The sequence below is a fragment of the Panthera tigris genome, chromosome D3 (genome assembly GCF_018350195.1).
Source record: "Panthera tigris isolate Pti1 chromosome D3, P.tigris_Pti1_mat1.1, whole genome shotgun sequence".
Taxonomy (NCBI): Eukaryota; Metazoa; Chordata; class Mammalia; order Carnivora; family Felidae; genus Panthera; species Panthera tigris.
In genome coordinates this window covers 4,849,702-4,867,570 of record NC_056671.1, presented here as the reverse complement: position 1 = coordinate 4,867,570, position 17,869 = coordinate 4,849,702, and the positions used below count along the sequence as shown (strand labels likewise).

The 17,869-nt window shown below is 53.6% G+C and overlaps 1 protein-coding gene across 2 annotated transcripts in view; it reads left to right on the top strand.

Annotated features, from left to right (window-relative positions):
* LOC102961648 (transmembrane protein 132B) overlaps nt 1–17,869 on the top strand; it is a 326,995-nt gene that overhangs the window by 76,717 nt on the left and 232,409 nt on the right. Inside the window, exon 1 of one of the 2 annotated variants that reach the window (XM_042961914.1) lies at nt 14,379–14,448. The exons of the other annotated variant lie outside the window; for it this stretch is intronic. Coding sequence (XP_042817848.1) covers nt 14,406–14,448 — 43 coding nt within the window. The 5' untranslated portion in view covers nt 14,379–14,405. Of the gene's footprint in view, nt 1–14,378; nt 14,449–17,869 lie in introns of those variants that run through there. 2 annotated transcript variants of the gene reach the window in all.

Here is a 17,869-nt window from a genome sequence, read left to right as displayed (position 1 = left end):
AAGTCATGATCTCTCAGTTTGTGGGTTCGAGCCCTGTGTTGGGCTCTGTGCTGACAGCTCAGAGCCTGGAGCCTACTTCGGATTCTGTGTCTCCCTCTCTCTCTGCCCTTCCCCTGCTCGCACTCTGTCTCTCAAAAATAAATAAACATTAAAAAAAAAGATGGAAAACTTTTACACTCTAGGATCTTAATTATTTGAATCTTTTCCTGTTGGACGTTCTTCATTCAACTGGGATTTGAGGAGTACCTCGTCTGCCAGGCAAAGTTCTCGGTGGTCCTTTTCATCATGGATTTCCATTCTGGGGGGAAATGGACAATACAGCAGGCACAAGTCAGCATCTTCTTTTCCCATTCCAGAGTTCGTTACTGAAGAGCAAAGGAGGTGTGTTTCTTTGGCAAGGTCTGCTCCCTGGCTCAGCCCTCAAGGGGATTTATAGTGAGCGGTTGGAGCAGGACTAAACCTAAAATTTCCAAGAGTCGTGTTCTGATTATCTATCGCTGCATAACAAACCACCCCAAAACGCAGTGGCTTAAAACAGTGATGGCAATTTTTTTTTTTTTTTTTTGCTTGCTAATCTGCAGTTGCGATGGGGCTTGGCAGGGACAGCTTTCTCTGCAACGTTTGCCATCATCTGGGGCAGCTGGGAGGAACCCTCTGAAGACTCATTTACTCGCGTGTCTGGCGGTTGATGCTGGCTGTCACTGGGACCTCAGCTCCCCTGTGGCCGGAATGCTTCCATGTGGCCTCCATGTGGCCTTCCAGTGTGCCTGCCTGAGTTCCTTACAGCAGGGGGGCAGGTTGCAAGGCTGAGCATCCCAGGGGGCCAGTCAGGAGCTGCGGTGCCTTGTAGGACTCAGTCTCAGAAGTCACACGGAGTCAGTACTGCTGAGGAGACTCAACGGTGGGGGAACTCCTATCCATGGAGGTGTGTTGATGTCCTCTGTAAGAAGGACACATGGGGAGCGCCTGGGTGGCTCAGTCGGTTGCATTTCTGACTTTGGCTCAGGTCGTGATCTCTCAGTTTGTGGGTTCGAGTCCCCCATTGGGCTCTGTGCTGACCACTGGGAGCCTGGAGCCTGCTTCGGATTCTGTGTCTTCCTCTCTCTCTGCTCCTCCCCTGCTCATACTCTGTCTCTCACTCTCTCTCTCTCAAAAATAAATAAACATTAAAAAAAAGAAAAGGGCATGTGGGATGGGTACATTTGTGCACTGGAAGATACCATCCACGCAAGCTGTGCAAAGCCATCCTTAGTCCAGTACACGTGGTCGGCCCCGTCTTCCAGTGGGAGGTGGCCTGGCTTGTGTGAGACCTGCACAGAGGAGGCTGTGTGGACACTGGTTGGGATTGGAGCGGAGTCTTGGAGGCCGACCGGATGCATCCAGTTAACTCCCCACAACATCCGCTGTCCCTCTCACTTCACTGGGGATGAGGACGCTGAGGCCCGGAGACGTGAGCCAGCTCCAGGATCCACACAGTAAAGGAGCAGGGAAGCTTGGGTTGGAACCCAGACGCTTGCGAGGCTCCCTGTCTCCGTCAGCATCACCATCCCCTCCCTGCAGGGAGGCAAGGCTTCTGTTTGCTCAGGAAGCTCTCCGTCGTGGGGCTCCGTGGGGCCGTCTCTCGGTGGCCACTTGGTCTGCTAGGCCTCTGGTTACCATGGTGACGGTGGCCGCACACACAGAGAGACACTTTTGACCTTTCTTCCTTTCCCCCACCCCCCACACTCGGAGGTTCTGGCCCTTAGCGGACAGAGGGACGCGATGCATTTAGAGGCTTCAGAAGGGCACCTCCTATCCGCCCACTGATGGGCTTGTTGATTTGAGAAATGGTCTTAGGATGTCTCCTTGACTCAAGGCACAGGCTGGGCAATTATAAACATGAAATACGATGTCATGTCAGGCGGCCCATCACCAAGTTCCGGTGTCTGAGACCATTCAATTATCTACACCTGTTTCCAGGGCTTCCAAACTCATCAATAAAAGACCTTTCAGGGTGGAATTTTTTCCTGCTTTCTCTCCTGGGCTATCTCAGGATGATGGGATAAGGCATACTCACATTTTCTTAGACATAATTGAGCATCAAAAGGGGTGTGTGTGTGTTTGTGTTCGCAGAAGAGTTCTGTAGCCGGGGGCCCTTTGAGAGGGAAGTTCTTACATGAGGATGTTACCCTGTGTGGCATCTCTGTGTGTGAGTCACAGGGGATCTGGGCCACCGTTATAGCTGGGAAACGTTTGTTTATTTTTGAGAGAGAGACAGAGTGCAAGTAGGGGAGGAGCAGAGAGAGAGGGAGACACAGAATCCGAAGCAGGCTCCAGGCTCTGAGCTGTCAGCACAGAGCCCGACGCGGGGCTCGAACCCACGAACCGCGAGATCATGACCTGAGTCGAAGTTGGACGCTTAACCGACTGAGCCCGCAGGTGCCCGCAGCCATCTCAGACTGGAGTGACAGGCACATGGCGTAAAGGAGTAAAACGGGTGCTTATATGGAAACGAAAGGGCCCCTGGCGTGCTCTCCTGGGTCGGGTAATAGGGAGCGGTAGGGAGTGTGGCAAAGGGGGACCCTGTGCTCTGTCTGTAAGAGACAACCTGGCCCCAGCCCAGTGTGGTCACATGACAGTGCAGGTCTGATGCTTCCAGATCGTCGGTTTTCTCAAGAGAAGCCAGCAGTCCAGCCTCGTGGCCGCTGCCTGCTTTTGGTTTTGCGTAACCCGGTGAGCTCATGGGTTTTAACGGACGTGACGTGGTTCAGCTGTTGGCATCCGTTGTTCGGATGCTCTCAGTCATCCCAGATTCGCAGCTGTGGCCAGCAAGCACGCCTTCGGGCTGGCTCCTGTGTCCTTTTGACACGTCCCTGTCAGTTCTGGAGTGCTTTCCCGGTCCCTGGCACGAGCTACTCCAGGTTTATCTGGTACATTTCCTGCTCCGGAAGGGGAGCCGACCGTTTCTCCGAGAAGCCTGGGTTTGAGCTCTGTTTTTTTTTTGTTTTTTTTTTTTTTTTAAATTTTTTTTTTCAACGTTTTTAATTTATTTTTGGGACAGATTTTTTCTTTTTTTTTTTTTTTTTTAAATTTTTTTTTTCAACGTTTTTAATTTATTTTTGGGACAGATTTTTTCTTTTTTTTTTTTTTTAAATTTTTTTTTTCAACGTTTTTAATTTATTTTTGGGACAGATTTTTTCTTTTTTTTTTTTTTTTAAATTTTTTTTTTCAACGTTTTTAATTTATTTTTGGGACAGATTTTTTCTTTTTTTTTTTTTTTTTAAATTTTTTTTTTCAACGTTTTTAATTTATTTTTGGGACAGATTTTTTCTTTTTTTTTTTTTTTTTTTTAATTTTTTTTTTCAACGTTTTTAATTTATTTTTGGGACAGATTTTTTCTTTTTTTTTTGAGCTCTGTTTTTAAAGGCTGGCGGTAAGCCCCCGTTCAGGATGAAAGTGTGGCCGCAGCCTGCTCTGTTCCCCGGGGGGTGGCCCTCCGCGGTCTCCGGGTCGCTGTTTCGGCACCATGGGGAGAGCCCCAGGCTGAATGCCACCATCTCCGGAGAGACTGGCCTCTGCTCCCGGGGCCTGCGGGGCTGATGAACAGCCCAGCTAATGCGTCCGGACGGTTGCATTCTGCTCGGGGCAACCACCCAAAAACTGTCTGAAATGCACTTTCCCGGGGAGCCGCCCTCACAGGCTTCATCTTGAAATCTGCCAAGACTCGGGTGTGGATTCCGAGGCCAGGTGCAGGTTCCACGGACCGTGTTGATCTCCCCATTCCATTGTCCATCGTCGCGGAGCTACGTGTCTGGAAGGGGTCGTCCCCAGTTAGACCTTCAATTGACAGAGACATCTTCCTCTAAACCTTCTGTGTCTCCTGGCAGCCACTGCCCGTCTCTCGGCCACATGAGCCTCTGGTGCTTCCTGTGTTTATCGAGAAGACTGTCCATGCTGTGGGCACGAAGGCCACGTGTGGTTTCCCTCTTCCACCTCAGTGCGAGCTCGAGGTCAGATCGCCGGCGTGCTGTAGTCCTGGCTTGGCTACGCACCGGATCGGGAAGCGCGGGCAAGCTGCCTCGCCTTCCGGTGCCTCGGTTTCCTTCCCTTGAAAGTGGAGACGGTAGGAGTATCTACCGCACAGGGTTGCCATGACGCACAAACGCGTTAATGCATGTAAATCCCTTGCAACGGTGGCTGAAAACACAGCGAGGCTCAATAAACATTGACATTTATGCTTATTGGAATCTCTGTGTCTAGGCAGGCGTAGACAGTTCCTGGATGGTGAGTGGCAGGGGCCGGTGTACATTTCTCTTTCCCCCTTTCCTTTTTTCTTGGCTTTCCTCTCTTTCTTGACTCCCCTCCCTCCCTTCTTCCGTTAGTTAGAAGTATCTTTCCGCCATTTGGAGCCCGGGCTGGCTTCATGGCCGGGGGCCTGCACAGTTGTAGAGACAGAACAGAAGTGTAACTTTGTGTAATGCTTTGTTGTCACTCTCTTGAAATTCTTAAGTTTTGAACAAGGACTCCTGTATTTTCACTCTGTACTAGTCCCCGCCAAGTGCGTGGCTGGTCACCAAGGCGTTGCTGGCCACTGGGGCGTCTGTGTTTCTCCGTCTCCTAACGCATGGTGCACCCTGAGTAAATGCTGATTGCGTGGAATTCTCACCCACCGAGACCCGGGCATCTGTTATCCTCTCCGTCTCTTCATCCAGCACCGGCCTGGGCAGTGTGTGAGCCTGTGCGGGATGGTGCACAGAGGACTTTGTCCCAGCCTGCCGAGGGGATTCGATTTTCCTCTTTCTCCGAGTTTTCCTCCACTTGGCGGCCTCCGGCCCTTTGTGAAGCAGCCTGCACGTGCCAGGTGGGCATCTGAAGCAGTCCTGGGGGGCTTGTGTTCTTGGGACACCCGTATTTTGACAAGAATCGGCAGCCTCAGTGTAACTGGAGGCTTTGCTACAGTCTGGTACCCGCCCTGGACAGCGGTGGGGTGGGGGCGGGGGGGAAGGCTCCCTCCTTGTGTAGACCCTGCCTCCTGCCCTGGTGGCGGGGGCAGGGCACCGGTGACCCTGTGGGTGGGACCGCTCGCCCTCTCTGTGGGCGTCTGGCTCCACACTGCCTGCACTGAGTGGGTGCCTCCTGCACACAGGCTCACGGGGGCTCAACCTCTTCCTGCGGGCGCCTGAGCCAGCAAATTCTCGAAGCTGGGAACAGCGGGGTCGCGAACCCTTGCAAGGGAGGCACAAAGATCTCTTCTTCCAGCCCAAATTAGCGGAATTGCCAGAGGCTGTTGCCATTTTTCAGCTCAGTCCGAGGGGTTAGGAGTTGGGATGAACTTTTCTTTCTTCGGTGCTAATGACTAGGTCGCCCGCCTGTCCTTTCATTAGATTAGAATCGAAATGAACTGAGAAACAGCTTTGTGCGAAGTGGCTTCTCCGTGGCTTGGTACTGGCTGGGAGGTCTGCAGAGCCAGCGAGGGGACACGGCTCTGGGAGAGGTGACACGGGCGGCGTGGGCGCGGGTGGGCGCTGTGTTTGCAGGTGGGGTTGGCGCCCTGGCCGTGACCAAGCCCCTCCTCCTTGCCCTCTGCTCACTTAACTCTGTACCGCCTACCGGCCCGGCTCCTGCCTGGGTTTGCGGTCCCTGCTTCCCAGTTATCCCTGGGTTGTTTTCTGTTCCCCCCCAGGGGGAGTCCCAGACGTGGTTCTCAAACCACATCTCCCAGAAGCCAGTGGAGGCTTAGAGCATGTGTGTCCTACACCTGCCGGGGTTCAGATTCTGGCTCCACCCCTGCCCGCTGTGTGGCCTTTACCTCTCTGTGTCTGCGTTTCCTCCTGCATCGGACTTGGCCATGAACCTCAGGCTGTAGGGATGGGTGCAGGAATGGAACCTAGCACAGAGTGAGCGCCAGGTGAATATTCAATGCTTATATACTCAAATTCTTCTGGAATGTTCCATCGCCTCGCATGTACCTGCGCGGAAACAGGCTCCCTGTCTCCTCCTCCCATGAGTCACTGATGTGCAGAAGCACTCGTGGGGCTTGCTGGCTGGCAGGAGCCAAGCGGGTGACGTTCTCTCTCAGCCCTCGCCCTCGCCTTCCTTGGGCTGAGAGCAGGGCACTGGGTTTGTGTCCGGGTCCTGACATTTCCAGGATGGCTGTTGGCCAGTCACCTCGCCTGCCGGCTGTGCCCTGGGAGCCTTGACCTTCTGGGGCTGCTGAGAGGGGTGGGCGGGCGTGACACAAGGGCTGGCCTAGAGAGTTCTTAGTGGTTCGCGTCATTGGCTTTCCCTGTGAGGAAGTTGTTCTTTCCCTAAACAACTCAGAACACCACTTCCAGGAAGTGGAAATGCAGAGGTCAACAAGGAGACATCTACGAGGATTGTTTCTTAAAACAACGTGTATCATCGCAGAAACTTGGAACCGACTTACATATCCAGCAGGAGAATGGGTCCATATGGCATTTCCATACAATGCAATGCTATATGGTAGCCGAGTGAGTGGGTGACACAACGTGCATCAGTACCTGTGAACTTCACGAATGTGTTGTGAGGATGATGCGGATGCCAGAGGAGTGGAGCATAATATTATTTATACGAAGCTTAAAATTCCGGATGTGGGACAACATATCCCAGCGTAAGGAGACATTATATCCTGTAATCCAAGTGAAGACAGACGCAGCAGCTCTGATTAACTCCCAAGTTCAGGAAAGGGGTTGCTTCTGGGGTCAAGAAGGGAATGCCGGAACGGCACTGGGCGGGGCATCCTTGATGTCCCCCCCCGGCACTGACCCTCCAGGGTCCCCTGAGTGTCCCCAGAGGCCATCAGTGACCCTGGTTTTCCAGGCAGCCGGGGAGGGGCGCAGGTTAGGGAATCTGACAGCTGGTGACCTTGGACAAGAGCCAGCCCCCCTCTGGTGTCGGTGTCCTCACCTGTGAGCTGGGGAGAGTTCAGTTCCCACGACCAAACCTCCCGGGTTGATGCAGGCTCTGCCGAGGCGGCGAGGATGTGGCTCAGCTGGGTGCATGGGGACAGCAGCGCGCAGTAGGGGCCGTTAGTGATGGTGACGACAGGCGGTTTCATCCACAAAGCGAGAAGGACGGTGGAGGGAAGGAAAGGGGGAAATAATGAGGCCCCCCAATAGACCCCTCTGCTTTCGTAGTTCCTAACTCTTCCCCGTCGAAGAGGGTGCCGTCTGAGGTCCAAAGCCCCATGAGGACCATTTGGTTCTGAGTCACACTGCTTCTCTTCTGGTTTGGTCACACTCCCTGCCTCTTTTCTCCTGGCCGCAGGCTGACCTTGACCCATCATAGATCCTGCGGCTAATGGGGACCTCAGACCTCTCTTCCTGCCAAGATGGCACTCACCCTGTGCCACCCAGGGTGGGGCTGGGCTGCCCTCCTGTTCACCACTGCTCGCGGGTGGGCTTTCTCTCTGAAGGCAGAGAGGCTGGACCCTGAGGCGGGAGCTCTGTTCAAGCCACAAAAGAGCAGGAGGGTGGGATTGTTGTCCACTGGAACAGCCTGGGCCTGAGATTCCCCAGAGGGAGGGCTTTCAGAACCTCGTGTGTTCTTTGTCACTCAGGCTGGATCTGTCTGTCTGGCCACTTGTTGTCCACTAGGGTATAAGATGAGTTCTCCAAGGTCACAGGGTTTTCGGGGGAAAGAGGAAACTTAAAAGCTGGGGAGGAAGAAGGGAGATAAAGACCAGGCCCCGTCTTCCCGTGGGTCCTGTGGCGGGACGTGCAGGGTCCTGGCCATCAGGCAGTGTGGGGTTTGCATCTCATGGAGGGATGCTGCCCAGGTTTGCTGGTCAGAGAGGGAAGCCTTGTTAGTGGGGGAATCGTCAGGCTGTTTGGTACCAGGTAGGATGGCCCTGGAGTGCCAGACGTTGATCAGAATTGCCTGGGAATGCCAACAGCCCACACCTGGGAAGCTGGGGCTCCCTTCTGCTGGAGAGCAGAACCCCTGGTCCGGCAGGAAGCCGGGCTTACTGTCTAGGTAGCCCTGAATGCCCACCCACCGTGTCCATTGGACAGCCATGCTCCCCTGCTTTGTCATTTGCCTGGGACCTAGATCTGGGTGTGTGTCCTGGTGGGTGAAATCCTGTTTCCCCCAGCCCTCTGAGGATGCACAGAAGGCCCTCTTTATTATCACAGAGGGCCCAGTTTAATGATGGGCTCATTTTCCTATGAAATACTGGGAAGTGATGATATCAGGAAGAACATTTTTGGGTTTCAAGACATCATTAAACAGGGACAGGAGGAATGCATTGGCTCATATAGCTGAAAAGCAGAGGGGCAAAGCTTCAGGTATGGCTTGATTCAGCAGTTCAAATAGTGTTTCCAGGACCTAATATCTCTCCTTGTCTTGGATTTCCTCTGAGGACGGGCTTTATTCTATGCATCCTTCTGGGCGTGAGATGGCCTCACTGAAGCCTGGAGAGAAGAAAGAGTCCTTGCCAAATATTTAAAACAGAAGTCCTGTGCCTCATCAGCTCTGGCCTGTCCTGGCTCTCTGATCGTCCAGGCTTGGGTCAAATGCCAAGACAGTGGAATTGTCACTACCTGAAATGGGGGGCGAGGGAGGAGGTATTATTTCCCTACAGAAAGCTGGAGTGTGGTTACCAGATGGGGTATGGATGCCGAGGGGCTGATCATCCCACCTGTCCGCAGCGGTCCAGAAGGGAGCTCCTGGTCCTGGGGCAGCACAACTCATTTTTCCGTCTGAGTCCTGAACTCAGCCTCCAGAACTTGGATCCTGGCCTTCCTCCTGGAGCCCCGTGCTGGAACCGTATCGACAACGGCTCAGCCGGTGAGGGAGTCTAACCCCACGGTCTCATTCATACAGGCGCCGTAGAGGAGATAGGAGCAGAGAAATCGCTGGCCTGTGTTAAATTTAGATTTATTCTGTTAGGCTAATTGTAATCTTTATTTGGTCCCAAGTGATTCATTCTTATCGTTCTTATTATAGCTGAGAAAATTAATTTTTATTCTACCATAAAGGTGGCTGTAATAATCTGGGTTCAGGGAGGGGGATTACTTTAATAAGATTTGCCAGTAGCTTTGAAGCAGTCAGCTTTTATTAGTGCGTGGGGCCGCCTGTGGGGCTGGATAGGAGGCGAGGGGGTCCGGGCGGGATTGCCAGGGTGAGCTCAGCCAGGAAAGGGGACGGGTGTGTTTGCTGCGTAAAGAGTTCGGGCGTGTTCTCCTTCCTGGCTTTAAGTTCAGGGAATGTTCCGACTCCCGGGAGCTGAGTGGATCTCGGCATCACTGACCAACTTAAATAGAAAATAGATGTGCGTGAACGAATCACAAGCCTGCTTGAATAACACAGTGTGCCTCGGTGGGACATGCGAAAACCCGTCCCCGGGGACTGGATGGCCCACCCCCGCTGGGGGGAGAGCAGGCATTTTGACCCATCATTTCTTGTTTGCAACTCCACATCCTTAAAGCGCTGAAAACTAGCATGTTTTGGGTAAACTTTCAACAGACTCGTTTGGTGATAGAACTTATCTGAACTCATTTAATAACTTTATTGCACTAAGGATGAATGTGCATATCTTCTTATTTTTAAAATTTGTTTATTGATCTTGAGAGACAGAGAGAAAGCAAGAGCAGGGGAGGGGCAGAGAGAGAGGGAGAGAGAGAGAATCCCAAGCAGGCTCCGTGCTGTCGGCACAGAGCCCCGTGTGGGGCTGGAAATCGTGAACCGTGAGATCACGACCTGAACTGAAATCAAGAGCTGGACCCATAACTGACTGAGCCACCCGGGCGCCCCGAATGTTCACATCTTTGACTTTAGAACCATTGACGTGTTTGATGAAAGGCACCCCAGACCCCACTAAGGATTTTGCTCACAGGCAGTGTGTACTCTGTATTGCCTTTCTAAGTCAGAAGAGTCAGAAGCCAGGAGTTCTGGAAGAGAGGTGTGGGGTCTGCATGGAATGCCCACCCAGGATTGTCAGATTTGTCTGATTTTGGGGAGAGAAACCAGAGTTCCTGATTTTTATGTGAGATTTGTCAGTTTCTATATGTTGATTTCGGATTCACACTTTTTTTTTTTTTTAAAGTTTATTTGTTTATTTTGAGAGAGAGAGAGAGAGAGAGAGAGGTGAGGGGCAGAGAGAGAAGAAGAAAAAGAGAATCCCAAGCAGGCTCCGGACTGTCAGCGCAGAGCCTGATGCAGGGCTTGAACTCACGAACCGTGACCTGAGCTGAAGGCAAGAGTTAGACGCTTAACCGACGGAGCCGCCCAGGAGCCCCTCAGACTTCTTTTAAAGTTAATTTTCCCTGTGGCAGAACATATCCTCAACATGATTAGTCACTGGGGAAATGCCAGTGAAAACCCTAGCGGGTCACGGTCACACAAGCAATGGAATAGCTAGAATAAAAAAAAAAAAAAAAAAAAAGGCTGACGAAACCAAGTGTTGGTGAGGATGTGGACAAACTGGAACCCGCTTACACGGCTGGTGGCAGTGGGATAGCTTGGGAAACGGTTAAGCAAACCCCCACCTTATGGCTCAGCCCTTCCGGCCTTAGGTGGCTACCGAAGAGAAACAGACTTGGGTATAGACGTTCACAACACCTTTATTCATCGTTGCCCCAAACAGGAAGCAGCCTAGTTGCAGGGCCAGTGTGGACCGTGGGAGAAAAGAGAAGATGGTGCTTCTGCCTCAGTGACGTGGTTGCCTTGCACACAATCATGCTGAGTGAAGAAGCCAGACACAGAAGTCTGTGCACCAGGTGGCTACGTATGTGCAGGCATTTCTAGAACAGGCCAGACTCCAGAGACACTGCAGATTGGCAGCTGCCCGGGGCTGTGGGTGGGAGTGGGGGTCGGCTGCCGACGAACTCTTTGGGGGTAACGGGAGCATTCTAAAAGGGGATGATAGGGGCCCCTGGGTGGCTCAGTCGGTTGGGCGGCCGACTTTGGCTCAGGTCACGATCTCACGGTCCGTGAGTTCGAGCCCCGCGTCGGGCTCTGTGCTGACAGCTCAGAGCCTGGAGCCTGTTTCAGATTCTGTGTCTCCCTCTCTCTGACCCTCCCCTGTTCATGCTCTGTCTCTCTCTGTCTCAAAAATAAATAAACATTAAAAAAATAAAAAAAAAAAACATTATAAAAAAAAAAAGGGGGATGATGGCCGGGATGGTTGCACCACTGTATAAACTCACGTCGAATCGTACAGTTCAAATGGGTGCATTTTAGGGTAGGCAAAGTATGCCTCAACGAACCTGTTCAAATAGGGGAAGACGAGATACGTTCTCAGAATGATTCTAATGAAAACAAAAAGTGATTGTAACGGTTGTAATAATAAAAAAAAATCCCGCCCTACCTTTTGGCCGTCCAGTAATCCACTTTCCTTTTGCTCAGGCAGCCCATAGGTGCCCCCCCACCCCCACCCCCACCCCCGGGTGTTGAGAGAGACCTCACCCTTGCAAAAACATGTCACTGTATTTTTCTATGTGTAAAACAGTGCTGCATATACTTTGCGTTTTCCCTCTCAAATCGTGGTAAATGACGAAGACTGTTGGCACCTTGTTTTTCACTCCGCACGGGGGCCGTCGTGGAGACCGGTGTCTCTCACATGATGCCATTTCACATTCTATCGCGTGATGGCTCACGACCGACGTGGTCACTGCTCTCCTGATGGGCACCTGGCTTGGCTCCAGGCTTCGGTCACTACAGAAGCGCTTGGCCAAATGACTTCACCTCCCCGTGCCTCGCAGTCCCCTCGTCTTTCAGGGGGGCTGAGGGTAGCAGTGCCTTCTTCCATCTACGGTGGAGACTCTGGAATGAGCTAGCACACGGAGGGCGCTTAGACAGTGCCTGGCACAGAAGCTGGTTCACTCACCTCCAAGAAGGGCCTTGTGTCATTTCACACGTGTGCGGGCGTATCAGTGGGATAAGTCCTGACATGTGGTGCCACTCAATCCTGGGCCATGTGCACATTAGTCTTGGATGGGTTTTCCAAATTATCAGTTTTATTCCTGCCAGGGGTGAGTGACCTCGTGTCCCCACAGCCCCACCCGACCCGGACCAGACTCTAAAGTCTGGTCCTTTGGACTTCGGTCAACCTAAAAAATAAGATGTGGCATCTCCTAATTTGGGGGGGGGAGTCCCCCCAACGTCAGTGGGATTCGAACAAAACTCCTTCGGGCCAGTTCCTGTTCTGGGCTTGTGGGTGTGCAAAGTTTATCTGCCAGAAGCGCAAGACGGAGGGGACGTGTGGGGTCCTGTCCGCGGAGGTAGCTCGTCACCAGCCCGCGGCAGCTGCTCTGTTGCATTTGCAATCTGTGCAAATTGCGGAAGGAATGCAAACGATTTCTCAGGACACATGTGCCAGTTGCTTTTGATTTTCATGTCCTGGCAACATATGGGTAAAGGTAAAAACACACACACTTGAAGCCCAGAGGAAAGCACGATATCGCAACTGATGAGAAGCCTTTTGAATGCTCATGAAAGCGCGAGCGTTTTGATGCTCCGTAGAATGAGGGACCGTGCCGGGAGCCTCTCGCACCGGCCAGGAGCAGGACGACGGTCACAGCACCTGCTTGATGGAGACGGGAGCGATTTTCCAGTACAGATGGGCGTGTTTTGGGTCTGAGTGTCTGGAAGAAGTGGCAACATGGGAGAAATGATTAGAAAGTAATCTGTTTGTCAATGTATTTATTCATTAGACATTCAAAGAATTATTATTTGAATGCATGGATGGTGGCATTTGAGAGTCATTGATCAGGGATGTGACATTTTTTTGCAAAGAATTCCAGAACCGTGGGGCCTCTCTTATCTGATCTGAGGCTGGCTCACGTTTATGACGCAAGAGGGTGTTCACCTCTTGTATTTTGCTCCTTACCCTTTTTGTTGTTTTTAAAGGACCTTTCGGTTTTCTTTTTCCGACTTCTGGCTCACTGGCTTCTGAGTAGGAGTTTCTCTCTCTCTCTCTCTCTATTTTTAAATTTTTTTTTTAACGTTTATTTATCTTTGAGACAGAGAGAGACAGAGCACGAATGGGGGAGGGTCAGAGAGAGGGAGACACAGAATCTGAAACAGGCTCCCGGCTCTGAGCTGTCAGCACAGAGCCCGACGCGGGGCTCGAACTCATGGACCGCGAGATCGTGACCTGAGCCGAAGTCGGACGCTCAACTGACTGAGCCACCCAGGCACCCCTCTCTCTTTATTTTTAATGTTTATTTTTGAGAGAGAGAGAGAGAGAGAAAGAGAGAGCGAGCTCGAGTGGGGGCAGGGCAGAGAGAGAGGGAGACACAGAGTCTGAAACAGGCTCCCGGCTCTGAGCGGTCAGCACAGAGCCCGACGCGGGGCTCGAACTCACGGACCGCGAGATCATGACCTGAGCCGAAGTCGGACGCTCAACCGACCGACCCGCCCAGGAGCCCCGGGGAGTTTCTCTTTATACACAAGTCATGGAACCTCACAGGGTGCCGTGGGCTCTTCTTTTGTTGTTTTTAATTTAAATCCAAGTTAGTTAACACATAGTGTAATAATGATTTCAGGAAGAGGGTTTAGTGATTCGTCACTCGCATATAACACCCAGTGCTCATGCCAACAAGTGCCCTCCTTAATGCCCATCCCCTCACCCAACACCTGACCAGCAGCCCTCCGTTTGTTCTCTATATTTAAGTCTCTCGTGGTTTGTCTCCTCTGTTTTTATCTTATTTTTCCTTCCCCTATGGTCCTCTGTTTTGTTGCTTAAATTCCACAAATGGGTGAAATCATATACTTGTCTTTCTCTGACTTATTTCGCTCAGCATAATACGCTCTAGCTCCATCCACGTTGTTGCAGATGGTAAGATCTCACTCCTTTTCATCGCCGGGTAAAATTCCATTGTGTATATACACCACATCTCCTCACACAGGAGGTGGGGTGGCTTGATCGCAGCTCAGACTGTATCCCTAAGGGCCTGGTTTCTCGCTGGCTTCTGGCTGGCTTTCCCGGTGTTGGCTCCAGCCCGTGGCCCTGGGTCCCGCTCAGTGTGGTGACATCCCTCGGTGGTTCCTGAGCTCGCATCCCCCCACCACAGTGTCCCTGGGATGAGGGGAGGACTCTTTTGGGAGCCTCTGCACACGTCCGAGTGTTTCTAGATTCCTTAGTGCTACTGCGTTGGGTCACGGGACCACCAAAGTTTTCCCCAAAGGGAAAGGAGAGAGATAGGTATTGGGAAGGCAACTAACAAATACCTAATTGTAGGAAAAAGACTGCGAAGGGTCTGGCACTTGGCCTACGCCTGTGCCTTTGAACTTCAGAAGAATCGATCTGAGATGTGTTCATTATCTGGGGGAGAAGAATTACTCTTTCCTTGAGTGATTGGTCTTGGGCTCCACATTCTCTCTTTCAGTATTTCAGATTCTGCTGGAAAAGCTACGTGCCCTCCTCATTGACCTGTTTTCAGCGAAGACGGTATGAGCTCAAGATGGAACACACTCTGACATTCCGTTGTCATGGCAACCTGAGTGGTAAACATCAGCCTGATGCTGTTTGGAGGGGGTGGCAGGAGTTAGGGATTGGGAGATTGGAGGAAAGCCAAAGGCTCGGGGCCCTGAGGCTGTGCCCCAGATTCCGCAGGGAAGGCTCAGTGGCAGGCCCGGGAGGGACTCCACCTCTGTCTCCACCGGGGATGTCAGAAAGGAGTGATCTGGAGCCAGCAGGAAGGTTTGGGACCAGACCCGCTAAGTCCTGTTCTGACCGTCTCTTCACGGCCTCAGTTCTGGGACACCGTCTGCTCTCGGTGCAGCCCTTCCTTGCGTTCTGCACCATCACCATCGTGCCTCTTGCTGGCACCCCTCTGCTGAAACTGCCCCCACCCCCGCCCCGGGGGTCCTCGGAGCTGCTTCTCAGGGACAGCTCCCTCCGCCCCCGCAAAGCCTGGCTCTCACTGCGCGGCCTGCTGCTTCCTTTGCCCGTCCCAGGACGCCTCTCTTGGTATTCTTGCAGGCGTCTCGGCACCTGCCAGACTCGTGCATCGCAGGGCCTCCCCCCCCCAGGGAGGGCCCCTCTTCCCACTCTGCAGGCTTCTTGCCCTTTCTTCCAATGACCTCAGTCACCACCTCCCTCTGACAGCGCCCCAACTTCTCGTGCTCAGGGGCTTCCGTATCTCCCTCACATCCCCATGGGCATGGGGGCTCACACGTGTTTTGATATCACTGTGCCCCACGCAGAGCTCAGCTTCCCCGGTGCCCTGTCCCCTCTCAGGGACCGCCCCGGCCTCGCCCTTGCCCACACCGAGCCGAGCCCTGACTTCTTTCTCTCGCCCTCTCCCCTCTGCCACATCCAGTCCGTTTCCACGGCCTGCCACCGTCTCCTGCACCTTCCCTCCGTCCCGGCAGCCTTTTTGCAGAATAGATGGCCGCGAGTTTGGGGATATCGGCGCCCAGCAAACAAAACCACGTGACCGTGGGATGGCAGCACCCACGAGCTTTCTTTGGTTTGCACTCAGCCAGGATGCATGAGCGGGGAAGTCCCCCACTGTGGGAGACCCTTCCAGAAACAGAGGCCCCCCCGCCCAGGTGGAAGGAGGGGATGAGAGCTCCTGGGGAGAAGGGGAGATAGGGAACTAGACAGCAGCACGGTGGGAGTCTCCGGGTCCCGGGCTCTGAAGGACGGCGGAGGCTTGGGGTCTTTTATAGCCCAGGGTTGGTTCTTATTCATGGGTAGCAGATGTTGGGTGCAGTTTCACGGGATATGCAAAGCAAGCAGGCTCCGAGTGGCTAAAAATATGCCGATTTGGGCTATATTTAAAGGAACTAGAGTGTAAGAAATGGAGTTTCGCACCAGCCATCTTTGAGGTAATGGGAAAGATATGGAGGCCAACTTTCGGGGGCGTCTTCGGGTCACTTACGTAACAAGGTCGCCCCCCTCCTTGACCAGCAGGACCTTTGGCATTCCGGCTTATTTCTGCTTCTGGTCCCTTCTCCATTATTCCGGGCCGATGGCTGGCTGAACTGCATTGAATGATGCCACGTTCCCCTTGCCCTGACGTCAGCCACTTTGGTGCCTTCCCTTTGCCCCTGGGATGGAGGCCAGGCACCAGCTGGCCCTGCGTGGCCCGGATCTTGCTTCCTCTCCAGCCCGGTCTGCATCTCTCTCTCCTCCTCCCACACCTGCTGCAGCCACACTGCCCCTCAGCGGGTCTCCGTGTCCCCCACCTCTGCCCTTTGCCGGCACTCTTGTCCTCCGCCCACAACTCTCTTTCCCACCCCTTGACCTGCTTCATTCCGTTTGTCCTTTGGACGCTGCGTTAGATTCCTGGAGCCGCCGGACCAAATGACCACAAACTGGGGGGCTTAAAATAACGCAAACGTATGGTCTCACAGCTCTGGAGGCCAGAAGTCCAAGCTCATGGTACTGGCGGGGTTCATTCCTTTTGGAGGCATGGAGGGAAAGTCCCCCCGCCCCGCCCCATGCCCTTCCCTGGCTCCTGGGGGGCCCAGACATTCCTTGGCATGGGGACACATCCCTGTGATCTCTGCCTCCAGGTCCACACGGCCGTCTTCTCCGTGTCTGTGATAATCCCTGTCTTTCCTTTTAAAAATTCACCAATCATTGGATTTACTCCAACATGACCTGATTTCGTCCGCAAGGCCCCTGTGTCCAGCTGAGGTCACATTGTGAGGTTGCAGCCGGATGGGGGTTTTGGCAGACATGAGTTAGCCTTGCCGGTAGGGTTCGATCTGTTTTGGTTCCGTCAGGTTGCGTTATGTGCCCTTCCTCCGTGCATCCAGCTGTCACGATGCTTGCTTTTCTTTCTGGAATGGCTCATTTATGCTCATGCCCCAGGTGAGACCGAGCTCCAGCAGGGCGAGGCTGCGTCAGGCCATTGTGCACGGTGATCCCAGCGCTCTGCCCAGGACCTGCCCACAGCGGGCGCTCAGTGAGCTCCTGAAGGATGAATGGCGGTTATGCACTTGGTGTCTGTGCCCCCACCCCCGCCCTCAGAATTCACAGATTGAAGCCCTGACCTCCCGTGTGACAGAATGAGGAGGTGGGGCCTGTGGGGGTGTTTCGGGATGGATGAGGTCATGAGGGTGGGGCCCCCATGATGGGATCAGTGCCCTTATAAGGAGCTTCCTCTCTCTGCTGTGTGAGGACGCCGGGAGAGGCTGGCCATCCACAAGCGGTGAAGGCAGATGAACATGCCTGACCCAGCCCATCTGACACCACAAGCCCTGAGGACCACACTCCTGTCTCCCTCTCTCACATGTTCCTGGGGGAGGGGCCAAGGTGCTGGCCGTGGGCACCAGCTGGCGGAGAGGCAGGCTGATTTTTCCAGCCCAGGTGGCCTGCTCTGGAGATGGGGCTCCCCTGCCCCCCACCCCTCTGGTTTGGGGGGTTTCCAAGGAAGCCAGGAGCATGGGCTGGGCCTGAGTGGCCTCAGGCTGGATTGAGGCTGGGTGATGAGCTTGTTAATTCCATGGGGACAGTTCCCTCAGAGCCGGGGGGCTGTGCGGTGGCCGCAGGCTGGATTCATCTCTACTGGGACGGGCGTTTTCACATCGAACCCCACCCACTCCCACCCTGGGGTGTGGGGACCTCGGCACTCAGGTGGTCTGTGAGAGGAAGAGCAGGGACAGGTGGAGGTCAGAGAGAGGGGTTTCCTCTGCGAATGCAGACGAAATAAAGGAAGAAGAGGCCTTTTGGTAAAACCACCAGATTTCCCTGGAAGGCTGCGACCCATCCAGGCCCCAGTCGTTTCCTGGGCGCGGTGAGATTCGTCGGGGAGAAAGGAGGTGGGGCTGGGCAGGATTGCTGGCCCATTGCGGGCCGCGGGTGTGCGCAAGGTCGCGGGGGCACGGGTCCCCTCCCCAGCGTGCGCGCTCCCCTCCCAGGGCTCAGCGGCCGCCGCAGGGGTCGCGGAGGAGGAGACACCCTTGTCACTGG